Consider the following 20,363-nt stretch of genomic DNA (forward strand, 5'->3'; position numbering starts at 1 on the left):
TGCACGGAATAAACATACCGTGTCATAAAATGTCGTGTTTTGCTTAACCAGGTCTTTCAAAGGTTTAACTGCTGTGCACCGGATAAGACCGGGCAATCAGCCGCATTAGATGCGGTGATTGACATGATATAACCTCGGTATTAAGACATCAATGCCATGCTGAATGGCGCATAATGAATATGCCATGCGTGCATAAGTACGGTTGGTATGGTGTTCCCAGATAACGACTAGACAAAGGTGCAAACAGCTCTAGCAAAAACGCCCTCGGTCTAGAAATCGTTTGGCTTATATACACAGATCAAACTGCAGCAATGATTTTCGGGAAGATACTGTAAGTTGACATGTTGAATTTGCGGGGGACGATTTGCGACTTCACATAATGCCAGAACAGGTAGCACCGTTGGAATCATGCATTCTGAAATGGATCCTTGGAACGATCATGTAAGGCCCAGAAGCCTCGTAATGAATTACGTGTGCTGTAATCATAACCGTATGAAAATCCTTCCTAAACGCTACTGTCTCATGCGGGGAAAATGTCATGCAGCATGTCAGCCTTATCATCACCTCGTTCCGTTTCACAGACGGCCACACCAGTTTTAATTTGAATTATTCCCTCACATCTCATTACATGATCTCCACAGTCGCAGATTAGCGTTATAAACTCCACTAGATTACCCGCATCACCCCAAGCTCTTAATAAGTACCAAAATTCGTGGACGGCTCGCCTATTCAATACAATGTAACACAGCTCAGTCCCCGGCACCTCTCGCTCCGCACCGTCTCCCCTCTGCTGTGTGCACCCTGCCCACCATGGTCGCAACACCTCTGCCGTCCGACCTCCGGCCCTGACCTGGGATCGGCGAGCTGGGCTTCTCCAGCATATCGTAGCCCGGCGGCAGGACAGAGCGCGTCGTCGTGTTCGAGGTCAGCCACGAGGTGGAGCGACGCATACGCGCCGGCGCCATCTCCTCGGCCGCCGACACCAGCTCCTCTTCCTGCTGCTGCTGCTGCTGCCGCACAGACTCGAACAGGCTGCCGGTGGAGATGGCGTCAGGCGTGCCCACGCTCAGACGGTGGCGTCATGGGTGTTCACGCTCAGACGGTGGCGCGTCAGGGGTGTTCACGCTCAGACGGTGGCGCATCAGGGGTGTCCACGCTCAGACAGTGGCGCGTCAGGGGTGTTCACGCTCAGACGGTGGCGCATCAAGGGCGTTCACGCTCAGACGGTGGCGCATCAGGGGTGTTCACGCTCAGACGGTGGCGTGTCAGGGGTGTCCACGCTCAGACGGTGGCGCGTCAGGGGTTTTCACGCTCCGACGGTGGCGCGCTAGGGGTTTTCACGCTCCGACGGTGGCGCGTCAGGGGTTTCACGCTCAGACGGTGGCGCGTCAGGGGTTTTCACGCTCCGACGGTGGCGCGTTAGGGGTTTTCGCGCTCAGACAGTGGCGCGTCAGGGGTGCCGGTACTCATCGGTGGTTGCTAAGCGTGATTGGTTGGAAGCTGGAGGCGTCGGTGATGCCTGGCCTCAGACGACGATACAGTGTAAACTTATATGGCCGTCATGCACTGGCTACAGATGCCCAAAAACACACGTCCGTTATCAAACAACAACGCACCAATGGGTTGCGCTCTCTGATACCGAGTTCGGGGCACCGCATGTGTGTGGCTGCTTGGGCTGGGTGTGCGGGACATATATGCAATTACGTAGGCGGGACGCAATCTCGGGCGCTAATGCCAATTGAAAGGCAATATCCGAGTAGCACTGGGATCGCAGCAGCAGTATCGTCTCCCGCCATCCTTGTATGCTATCGCGTGGAAGAAGCGTTCGCATAGATATGCGCCGTGGCCTTATCGCTACATTTGCAAGGGCCACACAGTGTATGTATAATGTTATCCACCCGGTGATGCAGGATTATATCCGGAATTTGCATGAAGTTCACCATGCTGGGCTTTATTCGTTCCACTTCAGTCTTGTCTGCATTCCAATGAACCAATTAGATGATAAAGCGGAATAGATGAATCCGGAGAACAGCGGATTATTCGCAAATTGGATAGGCACAGATTAATTAAAAAGCGGCACATTCGTGATAATCTCTGTCACGGACTGTTCGTGGTTGGCCTATCAAGCCGGAAAACGTGGCGGCTTCGGCCAGAATGTGGCTTGCTTCGTGTCGATCATGCCATCACATTAAACAAAGAAGAGCACTAAAACTCGGTAAATTGCGGGCTGTGTCGAGTGCCGTTTTCAGGCGAGTGACAGGAAGCAGCCAACTCGATGGCAGGGACCTTCTTGCCACCCTGAGGATGCGTGAAACAAGACAAACAAACAAGACAAGTCTCATGTTCAATGTTGCTCTTCGTCTTCGCGCCCAGCTCACGCCTTGGCAATGACTATGGGCCAAGTATTTCACCAAATAAGCGCACCTACTATGCAGTGATCAGAACCAGCCCTTAAGAATAATTTCTTTGCGACACGTGGCCGTGGGAATCACATACCCACCGGTATCTATTTTCAGTTATTCACCTCACAAATAACCCCAGGCTTGATCGCTATCCACGGCGCGTCTAGGTGAAGCGAGCCGATCCATTCACGCGACGTGGGGAGCCGAATTCAATTTGGTGCCGGCTGCTGGTGACGGCTGGAGGCGGCGGCGCCGCCGGGCAGGTATTGGGCGGCGGCACCGTCAGCCGTCCAAGTGCCGCGCGGTGCCGCTCCCCCGACAGCCCGCAAAACGCCACACGCGAACCGGTGCCGCTCCGCCGCCGTGGCTGAGGCCCGGCCCGCTCGGGGGCGGGGTTGCCGGCCGCGCCGGGCCGAGTGTAGTGCGGCACAGTCGGGCGCGACGCGGGCGCACGGGCGCAGCGCAACGCGACGGCGCGGCCAGGTACGATCGCCTTTGGTGGCGCGAAGGGGCTGATAATCATAAGCGCGAGGTAAGCCGCCAATCTCTCCGCCTAATTCAACCCGTCTCGCCTTCTCTCGAAATACACCGGTCCATATTCTCCGGACTTTGTTTTTTACCCGGCGGCTGCTTTACAGCTGGAGGGCAGGCAAAGTAGAATTTCACGTGCGCCGACGGGTTGGCGGCGGACTATTTTGCGGCTAATGGAGACGAACGGCGCCCAGAGCGGGCTGAGTGCGGAGCCATGTCAACATTTGTGTCCGGACGGGAAATGATCGACACCCGCCTGTTTACATTGTGTATAGCTCAGCAAGGTTTTGCGTATTTCGGGAGCGTTGGACGACAGGGCCGAGCGAAATCATTGAAACTACCAGTACGTCATGGCATCAAAAAAGATGTCAAGGGGACTTAAACGCCTCTAGCAGCCCGCACTAATGAGCCTGATCATTGTGGCAGAGAGTGTGACCTCAATGACAATGTAACAGAAGGAATTCAGATGTGGAATTCGCTCACCGTATACTACTTCGTTTGAAAAATGGTCGTTTACGAGTCTAGCGGGATTCAGGAAGTGCAACATATGATATTGATTGATTTGCAAAACTTTTCGACTCCGGCAATTGTGACCAAGTTATTATAATGCATGTTAATTTTTCGGAGGATACTGGTCCCAATAAACAGGCCTACATGGGTGCGTAGATTTCATGGCTAGATTGTTAAATATTAGGTCGCGATGTCTTGTGTTTATGACCGGCCTCAGTAAACGTAGGTCGATTACTGGCGCGCCTACCGGTCATGCAGTTCTGTATTTGAGAGCCGAGAGGAGAGGCATCAGTCATTAAAAACGCCCAACACGGAGACGGACGGAGACGGACGGAGACATGGTTTGCACTCAAGAACAGTTGCGATGCCGGATTGGCGAGATCAGGACCCGGTTTTAACTCGTGCTGTCCAAATTTTCTGCCAGCAGAAAGTTGTCCTTACAGTATGAATTGAATATCAAAAGTTAAAATCGTAGTGACTGCATGACGTTGCTGAAAAGTGCCTTTTCAACAGCAGCTTGCATTCAACTTGTTGTTAGCTTGCATGCATATAGCAAACAATTCAAACCGCACAACTTTTAAATAACTCCTCTGACGGCTAAAAATCAAATAAACTTGCGCTCAGCGTGTGTAAGGTGCCAGGATCTACAAAGCTTGACGTCTATACCAGCCCTGGCAAGGCCGCTGCAGCCGAAAATTATCGCATAGTTCGAGTGAGACCCACCTTGAATGTGAATGCGCTTGTAATAAGAGCATGCCGGAGAGTGGGAAAAGATGCTTGTGTCCGTAAATCAGTAAAGCGCTGTTAGCAGCTCATCATTCAAACTTAGGCACAAGTGTAACAGCAACGAGGAAATTTGTTGGGAGGGACATGCATTAGGAGCTTGCAGCCATCAGAACACTTCATATTATGCCCTGATAGGGTCCACACTGAAAAAGCCTAGCCGACACTAGCCTCAACGATATGGCAGGCTTTGAGAAATGTGACTGTTGGCAATGGAAAATGACTGCTGACAGGGCGGCGCCACCAATTTTCGATACGGGGTTGGGGACTAGGTCGTAAACCCATCTCAACGTCACTTGAATAAAACAGGGGCGGTACATCATGCGTTTAATAACTGGCGTTCACGTGACTGGCCATTCCTGACGAGTATTGCTCTGCACCACCGTACTGCATGTGGGTCCGGGCACCGGGGGTGATGACAGGGGATGAGACGCACAGCCTTCAGAAAATTTGGCATTGGCCCTGTGGGCTTTGACTAGAAAGATATAATGCAAACGGCTGCCATCCACTTTCCTTCCCAAGGTGACAGGCCGTCCCTTGTCCCATGTGGGCGGAGACGCCTTACCGCTGTTTCGAAACTTTTCAGCACACTGCACATTATCACTTAGACAAATTGTCTTTGTAATGTATTAGTGCATAAGCGTGTGTATGCACAATGACAAAAGCTTCGCAAGGTGATATTTAAAGCATCCTCACCCCCGCAGTTACGCTATGGTTTTGACGCTCGACTTCCATTTTTTTCCTGTTTGCTCATGGAAAAAATAATAACAGAGAGAAATCTGTTTTTATTGAGGTGACGATACAAGCTGAAAAGCGGCACCAATGCCGTATATGGTGTGACTGTAAGCATTCCCAGACGTTCTTTGACGTGCTGTGTTTAGACTGGGATAAGCGAATACAGCTTGAGCTGGATCCCTCGATCCAGGCGACGATGATGTACATCCCAAACTGCTGCTGCGTTGGTCCTCCTCTGCGTCACCATTAAGCGAAGCAAGCTTTCAGCTCCTGTCGCGTGCTGAAACCGTATTCAGCTGTGACTGCACTGGCGGGGTGGGGCGGAGGAGATGATAATTTTGACAACTTCAGCGATTGGTTTGCGCGTCTTGTGCCCCGCATTGCGAAGAACAGACTTGGGGGCGGGGAGGAGATATATTTACCCATTGGAAAAGGGCAAGGCACGGTCGACCCCTTGCCCCTCTAGTGGTGCTGCCCCTGGATGCCTCCGTAGGATTGATACACGCAGCTTCTACGCGGCCAGGAATAAGGATGTCTCGAGCTTGAAAAAGGAAAAGTGAATGAGCAGGGGTATCTTAAGTTTGCGTGAGTGCTTTAACAGAACACATCGCAGGTCCGTCTCCAAGGCTCAGTTGCTTAGCCCGCCTGCCTTTCAATCCATCCACCTGCAGCGGAGTGGGTTCGAGTTGGCTTGGGCGCCCGCTCGCCGTCGCTAACCACAGGGAATGAGCGCAACCATGAAAACTGATGAATCAGAATAAGCTACAAGCAATCGCTAACAGCCCACGCCGCATATATTTGTATGATTTGCAAAGACGGTTGCGGGGCAGTGAGCAGCCTGGTCATGTTAGGAATGGTTTGATTAATGATGGCATGCAAAAATTGATTGGTTGTAAGCTACCTGTCAAAAGCTGTGTAGATGGAGAGCTCACCAAGTTTTGATGATAAGCCACTTTAACGCTCTATTCAAATGGTGCAACGCGCATAGGTACTTCAGATTACTGCGGTAAAATTAGTACATAAATGAGTCTTTTTAATTCATCTTGACAAAAAGAAAGCCGGCTTGAAATTAAGTTCCGAGTAAAAAGCCTCACGTCATCCGAATTATATCACCGTAGTGTTTTCGAACAGTTTTTAACTGCAGTTGCTGCATTGTGAGTGTTACAAGCCATTTCCCTTTACCGTGTCCTGTAAATAAGGGCGCTATACCTACCATATGACAACAAACCCAAGGCGAGCTCACACCTCGTAACGTAATATAAACATGTCCATCGCGCCCAATGTCTCTACTTAACGTTAAAATTCACATATATAACTATCAGCTGTTCAAACGATATTTAACCTTGCAAGGTATCTTAGTAGCTGTTGGAGTCAAACACGCAAAATATGGACCGCTTTACAAGCCCAGCAACTGATGCAGGCCTTGTTATTGTCCGTGCTACGGAAAATGTATCGTGTTGCCGCTCGCTGCGTTGCGCAAGTGAAACATTGCCACAACGGCGCAACCTGCTTTTTGTCGTCCTGAAGGGTGGCTTGAGCTCCGCATAGTCCCAGAAGTAACCGGTGTCAAATTATTTTCACGGTGTGTGATAATTCTAGCAGCATGACTACATAGCGAGTCAGAGTTACGCCTGGCATGGTCTGCACAGCCGCTGGTATCATATTAATAGATGATGCAAATTTTACAGCAACCAAATTTCAACGTCAGTTTCTGCTATATCTTTGCTCATGTTGGAATATGCTTACGGGCCTTAATACTCTGAACGGCATACCAGCAGTATTGGTAATAACACAAATGCACATTTGCTTTTGGGGAGGGGTTGCCTAATTACAGCAACGCATGCTGACACGTAGATGTTGACGATATAATCGTATCAGCACAGATATTCTTGAATCATTTGTGATCAAATGTTTTCTCAGTTAGTAAGCGTGGAGTGTCACTGTTTGATCCAAAATTTGGTGCGCTGGTGCTATATACCACACTGGTATTTCTAGTTAACGTATACAAAATTGATGCGCAGTTTCCTGCCGTGCCCAGATCGCCCGTTATGTTATGCCTTAGCGAGTCGAGCGCGCCCACTGCGCCGAAGTAGAGCTTAGAAAATGCAGGCCGTGGGCTGACCCGGAGACGGAGTCGGCTAAAAAAAACGCATTACAGCTCTACTTAAGATGCATGAGCACTAAGGGCAGATACAGAAAGACCTCACTGATAGCCCATTCCACGGCCGAGATCCGGAGCAGTGCATGAGGTGCATGATGCGGCGACACTGCCGCTGATCGGGTGGTCCAGCGGAGTACAGAGCGCTGTGGCAGTGACGGGCCGTGCGGCGGCGTCGCGAGCACAGACGGCCGCCCAGCTCACACCCTCCCGCACGTGCCGAGTGCCCCAGCAACAGAACACAGCCGACACATTCCGCTGCAGTCCGCGGGCGTGCCGACGGGCTTCATTTTAGCTGAGTCACAGTCCATTTCAGGCATGGGTACAGACATCTGGAGCTCAGCGTGCAGGCTCTCCGGCTTGCACCATGCTGGGAGTCCCCAATGGGACCCAATTTCCTCGACAAATGGCACTGGACGTCCGTGAAGTCTTGTTTGGAAGAGTGAGTGTTGTATCCGACCGCCAGTGACGTCAGTGAGACCCAGGCTGCGCCGAAAGCACGTGCTATCAGGCAGCTGTTGTAAGGGCCTCGAGCATCGTCGAAAATTGCCAGACAGTTTCATTATGGTAATAGATCTAGATTCAGAGTTATGGATGCCGCGATTTTGATTGGTGTCTTCCACGCAAGCAGCGTAGTTTGGGAATTTGAAGTGCGGGCCTCTGTCCACACACCCAGTGACTTCGCACGTAATTTGCAAGACATCCGCACCGATAACAAGTGTCGGTCATTCTGGAATTCCAGAAGTGCGTTCGTGTCCAGGGGATGTCGTGGACACGTTTTGCTGCGCAGATGAACTTTGACTATGTAACAAAAATGTACAAATGTTCAAAGATCTGAAATATAGAGATATTGTTCATGCATGTTTCTTTATACGGGTCGCAGCTTGTTTAAATTGACATTTCAAATGAGGCATTCCGGCAACAGCAACACAGCTGGACGTCACCCGAGTCAGTTCCCCACAAAGCGGTCGGTCAGCGTATGGGTGTGTAAGTTCGATTAAAGCTTTACGACGCGTTCAGCTGCTGAGGCTGCATGACGTCACCCCGTGACAGGAACGGCAGGCACCCAGCGAAATCGGACCCGTGCCTTCAGTTTCCCAGACGCGCTGTTTCACCGCCGCACGGTCGGCACTGCTTGCGGTTGACCAGTCTAGCAGCTTGCAAGGAATTCGGGCGGCAAAATATAAGTTGCAGTCCATTCGCGGAAGGTTGCAGCTTCTCCTCTCTATCGTAATCGGACTGCTGCGTTCTATTTCCATATTTTCTCGAAATTTGGGCTTTAACGTGAGACCTATGGAGGTCAGTTCTCGAGCTCTGCAAAACTTTTTGAAGGCCTGAACCCGCTACTGGAAAATGTCGACTAAATCTAGAGGGAACTAAAATAAAGCTCATTGTGTCCTCATTGAACTCTGTCCTACACAACTTTAGGCTATTTTACTATTATTTTTCCTGCTATGTTTCAAATATTTGATAAATTCTGTTAAGACCATGTTCAACTTATGGAACGACGTGCCAATGTTTGCGGCTTTAGTGCTTACCAAGAACGCAATGCTAATGCTTTCCAACGGTGTTGGCCATTAATATTGTCAGACATCCAACGCACCAAGCGAAGCTGGGCCAAGCTGAGCAAACCAAGAAGGGGGGTTAAGCGTTCGGGCTCGTGACACTGCTTAGGAAACTCTATTTCTTTGAAAGATGGAACCGAAATGAGGCCACCACCTCACGCGTCGGCTTCCACAAACGGCGCGCGCCAAATCTGCCGAGTGTGCTGTTGAGTGGCATATCTGGCGCCAGCAGGCGGTGTCGTTGCCCTGATGCGCGGCTGTTCAGTTCGGTCCGTTAATCAGGCCTGTTTACCGCAGCCGCCTCCAATATCACCAAACTGTTGTGCCACGCCGCTGGGGGGCTGGCGCGTCGACAGTTTTGGGCCGGGCTGATTTACTGTCGCGCATCAAGCCTCGGCCAGGGCGGCGCTGCTGGCTTCGGCCGAGCGGGGACTCTGCGCCGTGTAAGGCAATGGTCAGAATTCGGCGCCTCGCGTGAGTTTTGCGCTAGAGAGGCATTACTGATGGATGCTTAAAATGCTGCAATCCAGTGAACTAATGTCAATGAATGCCGCCAAGTTGACTGGGACTTTCAGTGGAAGTTCGTATATAGCTGGAATTACGACTTGTGAACAATTTGCTGATGGTTCATGATCACCGATGCTTCGCAACCACACAAGCGATGCCTTTTAGAGCTGCATATTTTCCCAACTTTTGTCGTTTCCATACTTTCAACTATTACCCGCCAAAGCTCTTGGCCTCAGATCCACGCGCCCGGTATTTATGAGCGTCAACACCACTATCGGCGATGGCAATCTTGGACTCGCCTAAGCACGCCCGTTCTTGAAAATTGACTCGCAACTCGCGGACTCATTGCCCGTTGAACTAAACGCCCTGGTTGCGTCGTCGAAGTCAGTCAAAGCATCATATGAGTACGTTTTCCTCATGCTTGCCTTGCGCGTTCCATTTTTATTTTAAAAAATGCGACCTTTTCTTGCTTACCGACTTGCTTAGCACAAAATAATACATTGGACTTAACTGCACCATGCAAAAATATTAAGCAAACGCCTCAATACGCCCCACTCGGAATGCTTCGCAGAAACTCTGCCACTCGAGCTCGGTTAACCACAGGTAGGCAGCTGCGCATCTGCATGCATCACATATAGCCCCTCGGTAGCCACACGACAGCCCCTCGGTAGCCACACGACAGCCCCTCGGTAGCCACACGGCAGCCCCTCGATAGCCACACGACAGCCCCTCGGTAGCCACACGGCAGCCCCTCGGTAGCCACACGGCAGCCCCTCGGTAGCCACACGACAGCCCCTCGGTAGCCACACGGCAGCCCCTCGGTAGCCACACGACAGCCCCTCGGTAGCCACACGGCAGCCCCTCGGCAGCCACACGACAGCCCCTCGGAAGCCCCACGATAGCCACTCGATCGGCAAAGGATGGCGAATCAGCGGCCAACGCTGGCGGAGCGTGCCGTCGGATCGGTGCTGGATGGTGCGAGTGCGCCCGCTGGTACATGGGCCATCGACCTCGGACGTATGGCCGGCCGGAAGGACTCAGGCTCGCGAACAGCATTCCAATGGCACGATATGGAGAGCGCTAGGGCAGGGGCAGCTGGATATTGAGTCAGCTGGGGCAGGGGCAGCTGGATATTGAATCAATATCAGCGTGTTAACTGCGGCACGGTTTGCTGGCTATCGCCGGCTCACATGCTGTTGACGGCTATCGCCTGCTCGCCGGCTGTCGACGCAGCGCTCGCACGTCAGCGAGGGAGAGAGCAAACGACAGGCGAGCCCGCGCGTTGTAGTTGGCTCGGGGTCAAAATCCAAATTTATCCAAGGCCATCTACTATATGCACTTTGAAAGAAACACACTCAAATTCGGTGCTTAACGCCCTAATATAGTCATATCTTATGACGGAATGCAATATTATTTCCTGGTAGTCCTGGTTCTTAATGGAGGCAACTGCCTGCTCTACATAAAAATTTATGTGGTACTTTTCTGACATTTCTGTACTCTTGAACAAATGCAAATGTTTTCTCAATACAAATGTATATTTTTGTGCTTTGTGTACAAGTTCACAAACATAGTGCGGAGAGGTCGGATGTCTGCTTTTTGATAATTACGTAATTGCACAATTAGGACTTGAACGCTTATAAATGTGTATTATGCGAATTGCAAATCACAGATCGCGAGCTCATCTCATTACGCCTTCAATAGCAGCGTGATGAAAGTAGTGGTAAAAAGCATTTTGGTGTGCAAATATCAGACAAACCGAAATGGACATCTAAAAGTGGCATTAGATCACCAGACTTTCCTGGAGGCTATTCAGCAGATGTCTCCGTTTTAGGCATGTGCGATAGGCTGACAGTGTAATTGATATGCCTGTCGAGCACGTTTGATACCGCGGAAATGTAGATTAAAAGCAGGCTATATTTTGCAGCCATTTGAGTCTCATAATGCAAACCAAAAATGTGACACTGAAAATATTTTTGCTAGACCAAACCATGTTCGGCATACATATCAAGATGGGATTCGCTCAGCGTGGCCTCGTTTCATGTATACCTCATTTGTTATCATATCTCATTCCGTCCTAAAGCGATCCGAGATTGGAACAGGGTAGATCCAGTCGTCATGCGTCAGAGTGATATCGTATAACAATTACCGTAAAAAATACCATCGACAACGCATAATTTTTCGAGCAATATACCGGGAAAATTATGAACGTGTTCATGATGTCAACCTCATAGATGTACTTGTTCTTTTTCGATATGGTAGACATGCATGGTTTGTCGGTTCTGGATATTGCTGTATGTTCAGTACAAGTAATGCTGTCTATTGTTATTTTTGCGCAGCATTGTCTAAAGTAGCACTCATATAGCATTGCCAAGCCAACTGTTTTGTTTTATGTAGCACACTGCTTTGGCATTCACCACCTGGGCATACATCTGTATTTGTGGTGTAATAATTGAATACTTGTACTAATGCTCCTTATTTGCGACCCACCATTGCACGTGCTTGTGTTCTTTCAATGAGTGCTTACTACTATTAAATTGAAAAGAAATGCATCCGGCAATTAACGACAACCACCATTGGTTTGGGGGTATTTATCTATTTTATACGCACGAATCCTTGATTAAGTATTAACAGTATTTACAAAAGGGGATTCAGCAGAGTGTAACCAATCTGGAGCAACGCAGCTCAGCCGGCGACGAACCGGTAGAAAAGGAGGGGAGGGGGCTCCGTGGATGGCCTATCAGTGCCGGCGCCCCGGCCGAGGTGCTTCTGGGGGGGAGGCGGTCTGACGAGCGATCCAGAGGGGAGGGGAGGGAGCGGCGGAGGCGGCGCAGACGGCCCATCGGTGCCGGTGCCCTGGTCGAGGTGCTTCTGCGGGGGGGGGGGGGGCGGCCTGACGAGCGATCCAGAGGGGAGAGGGAGGGAGCGGCGGCGGCCCGCGGACGGCCCATCGGTGCCGCCGCCCCGGCCGAGGTGCTTCTGTCGGCACCACGGCCCGGCAGACGATTCGTCGACCTCGGCGGACAGTCGGCCGCCCGGCGTCGGGCGGGCCGCGTCGGCCGCGCCTCGGACCGCGTCTGCATTAATCCACAGTTAGTCGTCCCCACGACCGCCGGTAACGAGCGACGCTGACCGTCCGTCACTGGGGCCGGAGAGCGCTGTCACGGCGGCGCACGCTCCGTCAAATGGTGACGCCGCAGGTCGAGCACGCAGCGCCAACGAGCGGTAGGCAGCCCCAGGGCGGGCTGGCCGCGGTCAAGTGGCGTCAAAGAGCAACAGAGCTGAGGTGGTCCCACCGGGGCCAGTCGCCGAGCAAAGTTAAAATAAAGCCTGGAAGGTTATTCAATAGCGGTAGATGTTATATGAGGGCAGTCTTAGTGTGACGCCGCCGGGGGTATTACGTTACCCCCGGCTACTTGAGGTCGAGGAGTTAAAGACAGCACCCTCCCCCTTGTATCTCAGGATGTAATTGCCGCATCGGAAAAATTCAAAATAATTTGGATGCAAGCGGACAATACAGAAAACGTTTTGCTTTGAAATAAGTGACTTGTACACACCCGCTATAATGTAATGCATGGATATAGCAATATAACAGTCGTGTTGGTTCGCTGCTTACAAATGATCCCATGTGACCTTTGATGGTGACCTGGTGAGAACTCCTAAAATTTGACCGCCCGACTGGCAAGCGATCAAACCAGTCTGCAAATATTTCAAAACGTTTCTAAAAATGGTCACCGTGATTTCGCGAATATATAGACAAAAAAAGAACGAAGCATCGCGCAAACACCCAGCGATGACGTCATTGCTCATCAATTTGACTTAACAAAAAGGTCCCTCTAGAATGTTTCGAATTAATCGCTCGTGTGATAACAAAGGTTTTAGTGGGCCCAAATGGGACCATGTGCAAGTTATACTCTAAACCCGCAGGGCGGCTGCTTTTAAGCAGTCGTAGGTGGTGAGCTGAAAAGACGCCAGTAGGTGGCGAGCTGAAAAGACGCCAGTAGGTGGCGAGCTGAAAAGACGCCAGTCCACTTCCGGAAACAATGCCCTCTCATACAAAATGCATAAATGCAGTAGTTCATAAATGCATAATGCAAACGCTGCAATTCAAAAAATCATTATGTAAGTGCAGTATTTCAGAACTCTCTTGGTTGTTAGTAAAAAATAGCAATTAAATTTGCCACCTTTTAGCTTCGGAATATCCGTACCCGCGGTGCACCCAAATTTGAAAGCCTGCACTCACCCCGCAAGGCAGGTGTCCCCCAAAGAAGCTCGCGTGGGCTAGCCAACCTATCTTTAATTCCAGGTATGCATACCAACCTTATAGTATTAGTGCCAAAAAAGTTGTAAGACAAATTAAAGAACGTTAATCCCTCGTTGTGCTTTTGTCATGCCTCACATCAAGAGGCCTCATACAAATCAAGCTACAGGCATTTATTCCTGCATATGTTTGTTACAATCTAACTTAGAATAAAACTGTTAAATCCTAGCACTTTTAAGATCTAGAGGTGTAACTTATTTTGAACACTGCTGGATAACGAACACATGCAATCCTTTTGGTCAAAGACATAAATCGTCTTTGCCCCAGACAAAATCCTCTTGGTCTTTCAGAAGTCTTATCAAAAGAAGCCAACAACCTTTACCTTGAAAGGCAAGACATTAGTTGACTGCACCCAATATTTTAATGCAAAATCAACACATGAAAGAGTACCAAAATCAGGAGCACTGTTCGTGGCCATCAGGCGACCCAATAACACCATTTTCCATGGACAGCTGCAGGTACCTACATGATGACCGACTTTGCTTACCTGCGTCAAGCAACGAAGCTCAGGGTTCAACTATAACGCTGTTCTTTTAACGCTAGATTTAGGTTTCAAATGCCCTCAGTTCGGGTTTGCGTATGCTGGCTTACTATGTCTTGTGCCGACTAGCCTCGGCATCGTCACTTCACATGACAGGTAACAGAAAATAAACATAATATCTGGCGAAAGATTTAAAGATAAGTACACCATAAATGATCCCAATGTCATATCTTGCCGCTGGATGGCTGATGATCCATTCAAACGGGACTAGCAACTACGAGTTCGTCGGTACGCCACGTAAAAGCCATCTTGCGCATCCGAGCTCCTGGAACGGCTGACGAGCGTCCTTTCGCGTCCTTGGCGAACATTTCGTCCCTTGATGCTTTTACCAAGCCGATGTATGCATAGAGCGGAAAGCTGTATAAGTATTTAAGTCTGTGAAAATATATACCTATTTCAATCTATGTAGGTTTATACAATTTGCAGATGAGGTCTGAGCTGCAGAAAACTTGATTGGTTCGCTGTTATGGATTTCACAGACATGTATTAGAGCTTCAATGCAGGACCATGCTTTCAGTTCAATCTGGGTATTGCGTGATGTTAGCTGTATGAACATGTACTGTACGATGGAGATGTGTGGTACATGTACTGTATGAACATGTATTACACATCTGCATCCATCATATGTGTTTGCAAGCCATTGAGCGTTTGCATGTAACCTGTGCTCTTTGTGACCTGTGACTTAGTTGACAAATGGTGTGCAAAACCCAGGAGCGTAGTTTTGCAAACTCTTGATATGCTGAGGGTGGGCTCGGCAGGGATAAATGAACAAAAATTAGGTTGCTGGTGGCTGGAACTGGAGCCCACTCACTGAAAAGAAGGTTTCACCTATTGCAAAATATGCCACTAATGTGCGGTGATTTCTGGTCTCTGGTCTCCTGTTGAGATTCCATCCATCTAGAATATTTAGTAAGTTCTTGCACCTTACTGTGGGTCTGACAATCATTAAGCCATGGTAGCCTACTCTTGAAGTTACAGCATGACGTGGATTGTCTGTTCATGAAATTGAATGCATTGTATAGGTGGAATTAATGCATTGTATGGTGGAATGCATTGTATAGGTGGAAAAATTGCATTGTATTATGTATGCATTATTTATGCAACTTCCCTCTTTTCTCATTATTGCTGTTGGAATGCATTATATAGATGGAAAACTTCTGAATGAAATCTAACTTCTTTACTTTATTATTATTGCTGTTGGAATCCATTATATAGGTGTAAAACTTCTTAATGAAATCCAACTTTGTTATTTTATTCTTATTTTTGTGCGAGAAATCAACTTCTTTTTCATCGGTATCTAGTACTAACAATTACTTCTTAGTAAGACATCAATTTTTGGCTAAGAAAACACCATTGGGACAATTTATGTATGCCCTACCCCCAATACCCGGAATATGGTCAGCAATGCCCGTAAAGCTCTCGGGCTTTTTAAGCCGGCAGCTCGCCGCCCCGCTGGGTCAAAACAGGCAACCTTAATAGTCGTTTGCCATGACGGCACTAACATCTATCACAGCCTGAGAACCCGAGGAAAGTCATGAAGCGTTTCACGTGCAACATTTCGGAAGCTCAGGATGGATAAACGAGTGCCGATGAAATGTTGCATGGGCTTGTGCGACATTTGCATGTTTGTGTTCATATCATTACGGGCCATAAATTACCTCCATGTTTACAGGTGGACACCAGTGATCTCGCTTCCTTTTTGCTTCCTCATGCGAGCCGCTATTGGAAGTGTGGTGTCATCAGCCGATCTGGCATCGCGGAAATGTGTCCGGCCTTTGGTTTTAGCCACTCTGAAGCTAAAAGGTTCTCGAAAAAAACAGTTAAGCCCTGCATCAGATGTATTGCTCTGCATGAGAGCTTGCAGCCACGTTAAGGCGCTCAGTGATGACAGAGGCACCTCGTTACATGCTTGCACTGCGCGGCCGTGCAATCCCATGCAACCTTTCTGTAAAGGTCGAAACAGCCGACATTTGGGCAGGCAACGAAAAGGCAACCCCATGGTCATCGCTCTTTGTGTGCAATAACATATTTTTAAGCACGCTGCACGATAGCTGTTACTTAGCGTGACAGCGATGCATGTATTTTACGCCATAAAAAGTGTACCGGTCGATCAAGGAAGTTCACTGAACGCAGAGTCGGCTGGTGGGCGGCAGCATCGGTGGAGGCGAGCGTCAGGAACGAGACCGTCCGAGGAGACAGATATGGCGCCCGCGCCGGTGGTTGAGACGAAGCTGCGGTGAGCGGAGCTTATTACGCAGTGTGTTTGAGCCTGGGTCGCTATTGGATCGCCACGGCAGCAATAACTCGGTCGACTCAAACACAATCCGGCGGCGGGAATCTGTCGCGCTGCCGAGCTGGCGCCGCCGGCCGCCGCCGGGACGGCCAGCTGGAGGAGGACGTTTGAGACCCGGCCCACCCGCCTCGCGCTCTCGCAGCCTCCGAGACGGGCCGCCGGAGGGGCGCGATGAAGACTCGGTATCCCTCCCTCCGGCTGCCGCCGAGACGGGCCGCAGGAGAAGAACAGAAGAGACCTGGTGCCCCGGCAGCCAGCGAGACGGAGCGCCTGAGGAGGGCGATGAAGACTCGGTATCCCTCCCTCCGGGAGCCACCGAGGCGGGCCGCCGAAGGAGGGCGATGAAGACCCGGTATCCCTCCCTCCGGCTGCCGCCGAGACGGGCCGCCGAGACGGGCCGCCGGAGGAGAACAGTAGAGACCTGGTGCCCCGGCAGCCACCGAGACGGGACGCCGGAGGAGAGCGGTCTAGACTCGTCACGAGAGGTCTTCACAAGTAACATTTCCTTTACCCCCCCCAGGAGCGTTATCTAACCTGCTGTCCATTATCCACCCGTTTGCATTTATCCAGCACTTTAGTCTAGAATGATGGAAATGCGTCTGGAAAACAGAGCTCATTTCACTCTTTTCGATCTTTTTTCGTCGACAATCACGACAGTAATGCTGATCGTGATTACTAGAATTGCAAGCAGTAACATTATGCAGTTTTGTTTGAGGCATCTACCTGACATTTCGTCAGCGTCTGCCCCATGCCCGCAACTTAATCCGTAATTTTCCGCACATTTGCACCTAGCCAAAGTAACTCAGCCCGTCACCCATTCCACACAGGCACCCTTGGGTCTACCCTTACCTTGAAGTCCGTACTCGGCAGCCACCGAGACGGACCGATGGCTGGTTCAATTCAAGCACGTCGTGGATGTGGGTCACGTGGTCAGCTCACCGTAGTAGCGTCATGCCAGAGCTTAACGTACATTTGGACAAAAGGAAAATATGAAGCGGAAATTTAGAAAGCTGTTTTCTATATATCCGTAATCACTGCTAAAGAAAACCGAATTGGCGTATGCAAGATCGTGACCAAAGCGTTCAGGCTCGCGGTGTTCTTGAAGCGCCGCCCGTCAGCATAAGCTACACACTCCACCCTCAGCACGTGACGTTCGCGGCGCGGCCAGCGTTATTTCCTCGACCGGAATCACATGATGCTGCATTGCCTTCGGCCTCCGCGCAACTGTATGCGGAATCTGGGGTTCGTCACGATTCCGGCTTCCAGCTCCGTGACTCGTGACACAAGGCCCTTCCGTGATATTACGTGTCTCGCAAAGATTTCTAGAGGACGGCCGATAGAGAATGCGTAAAGGCCGGCTTTCGTGGAAGTGGCATAGAACTTGGCCCTTCATCGCGATTTTCCTGGAATAAAGGTATGGGCTTTACGAGGTGATTTAAATACACGGTGCTGATTTGATGAGATTCCTTTGGTGCGTGCTCTCCACCCATTGATTCTGTCTTGAATGCCACCTCGCCCGTTTGTAGTATAGAAATATGACGACAAAGAAAAACGACGGACACGTTTTGTATTTCATTCTCATTCGGTTTGCTTCAATATATAGATAGATTTAAAGTAAGCGTCCAGTCCTATCTTCAAAAGAAGAGATGATGCAATTATTAAGCTAAATATGCACAGTCTTGGCCATTACTCAGGTCGGACGCGAATGACGTAGCCGGGCACGAGGCGACAACCGCTATTATGCTCCAGAGTAAATGTACCGAATTTCCGGTCTGCTCAGGCAAATGTTTCGCCAAAATCCTAAAAGAGTCCCAATTCGATAACAGAATTGGCAGAGCTACGTTATGCAGTACAATGGCCACTCTTGGCGTCCATTATTAGATATGGTGATGTACTGCTGCCGGCTCACTAAATAATTGATTGCTCATGACTTGTACAAAAACATTTTTTTGCAATGTACTTGCTTTTTCCGTTGCCCATCGTCTGTGGAGTATTGGCTTCAATATCAGCGAATAGGAGGCTAGGACCTTTATGGTGCACGACTCCCCTTTTCGCCACGTCCACTGTGTTTTTAGTTGCAGTTTTATTGAAAACTGTCTCCACGGATTTGGCTTCGAGCTGAGTGATTGGAACGTTGGTAACACTGCGTTGGAGTACTTAGCACACCCTGCGTTGAAGAAAGTGTTTTACGGACAACGGAAAAGAGAATCCAGCGGACACGAAAAGAGGACCCAGCGGAAATGGAAAGAGAAACCAGCCAGCAAACGCAAACACGTCACTAGAAAGGATACGCTGCAGCCTTTTATGAACGTAACCAAGCATCGTATTCCGATCGGCCAAATTCATTCACGTGCCCTTAAACAGCACCAAAAGTGTGGTACTCTATACATACTCGTAGTCTGGCTAAATGAATAACATCTACTCAATGGCAGCGTAAGTGTTATTTTAGTTAAGTGTTGCGTATAAATGATGTACTGCTTTCATTTCTCAGTCGTCATCAATGTACCGATTTAACAGCTGATAAGATTTCAAAGTTTGTCCTACCCGTGCTCAACGTATCTTAAGAGCAGTCAATACATTGTTCCCATATTCTTCCTGACATTCTTCCTGATATAAAAGCAGGTTGATATCGGCACACTTGTTTCTCTTTTCCTCACAATCGCCAACTTACTAGCATCTGCGTTTAAAAACACCTGTGCATTTCTGCATTCGCGACCATGTTGTAAAATGGCTAGCATTCTCTCAATGAGCGTGTACTCTTGGCGGCATCAGCAAACTCAAACGATAATCCATAGCCTAGGTTATTCTACCCTACAAACAAAGGCTAATTCGCGTTAGTCACGATATTTGTGACGCCACCAGTCACTTAAAAATACTCAAAATATCAAAATTAAGGTATGTTGAGCCCTTAAGCACACACAATAAAATCACCAAAAGTTGTGGGCGGCGCCAAACGACAGGTCTTATTCTGTTCGTTTGAGGCAACGGGAATGATTTTCGTTGTCAGGACATTATGGATCATTCACAAATGAAATAGTGGAAGTGAACTCATGAAATGAAGTGAATCACTTTGTTTTGCTCTTTAATGCCCATTCGTCCCACTGCGTTATTTTGTCCTTCCACAAACAGCTGTCAGATCCAAACGCACTTCGCTTGTGTAATGTGTAGTTTCATGTGTGAAGTCAACTAAGCCTCTGACGGGTTTTATCTGTCTTAACGTTTGCCTGACCTCCCTCAAGCAACGCATTTATGACATTTCTGGTGTTTGCATGCTTACAAATATTGAAGGATGCAGACATATTTATTGAGTTTAAGGCACGCAATTATTTAAGTTCAATCTCAGATGGTTGTAGGAACGCGACTACGATTGACTGGCTTAAGAAGCCAGTTTTCTCAATGTTTGTGATGCGGCAGAAATTGTGTAAACTATGTGGGAGAAGAAGCAGACCATGTTTTGAGAGCTGCGTCCGTCTTGCTCTGCTAGTTTATTGCGAAATATAATAATAATATAATAAAAAAAATAGTCACTGAGGAACGTCCTTATTACTGAACCAATAATTTATTATGTGTATATCCAAACGGAGTGGCTCTTATCGCTAGCTTGGCTATTGAAGCGTAAGAGTGCATTTAAATCTCCATAATCAAAAAATAGAATAACCACAACACCACTTCATTATAAGGCTCGAAGAACAAAGAAATGTTACATCAATCGACCACAGAATCAAAATTCTCATAGTCCAAAACCCTAAATCCCTAATGTGCAAAATCAAAAGCATCATGCATGCCCAGTACCTTAGTTCTAAAGGATGGAAGAGACATAGGAGTTGCTCTTGGAGTTTCAATCAAACATTGCTTAACCACCCTACCCTAACGTATTTCGGAGCAAATTGCGACATGGATTTAACGGCCATTTGGCTGTTAAATCCAATGTGGCCGTTATGACTGTTGAAATGGCTGTTCAAATGGCTATTAAATACCATCAAACTTAAGCACGACCTAAGTTTCTACCTCCTTCACGGC

The 20,363-nt window shown here is 49.0% G+C and overlaps 1 protein-coding gene across 1 annotated transcript in view; it reads right to left on the reverse strand.

Moving 5' to 3' along the window:
* LOC119100054 (gamma-aminobutyric acid receptor subunit beta) overlaps positions 1–17,296 on the reverse strand; it is a gene marked incomplete at its 3' end in the record, with an annotated part of 104,743 nt that extends 87,447 nt beyond the window's left edge. Inside the window, 2 exon segments of the mRNA XM_037223169.1 lie at positions 851–1,032; positions 17,283–17,296. Coding sequence (XP_037079064.1) covers positions 851–1,032; positions 17,283–17,296 — 196 coding nt within the window.
* Positions 17,297–20,363: the final 3,067 nt, after the last annotated feature.

Source organism: Pollicipes pollicipes, unplaced genomic scaffold (genome assembly GCF_011947565.3).
Source record: "Pollicipes pollicipes isolate AB1234 unplaced genomic scaffold, Ppol_2.1 Scaffold_4881;HRSCAF=5763_pilon_pilon_pilon, whole genome shotgun sequence".
NCBI lineage: Eukaryota > Metazoa > Arthropoda > Thecostraca > Pollicipedomorpha > Pollicipedidae > Pollicipes > Pollicipes pollicipes.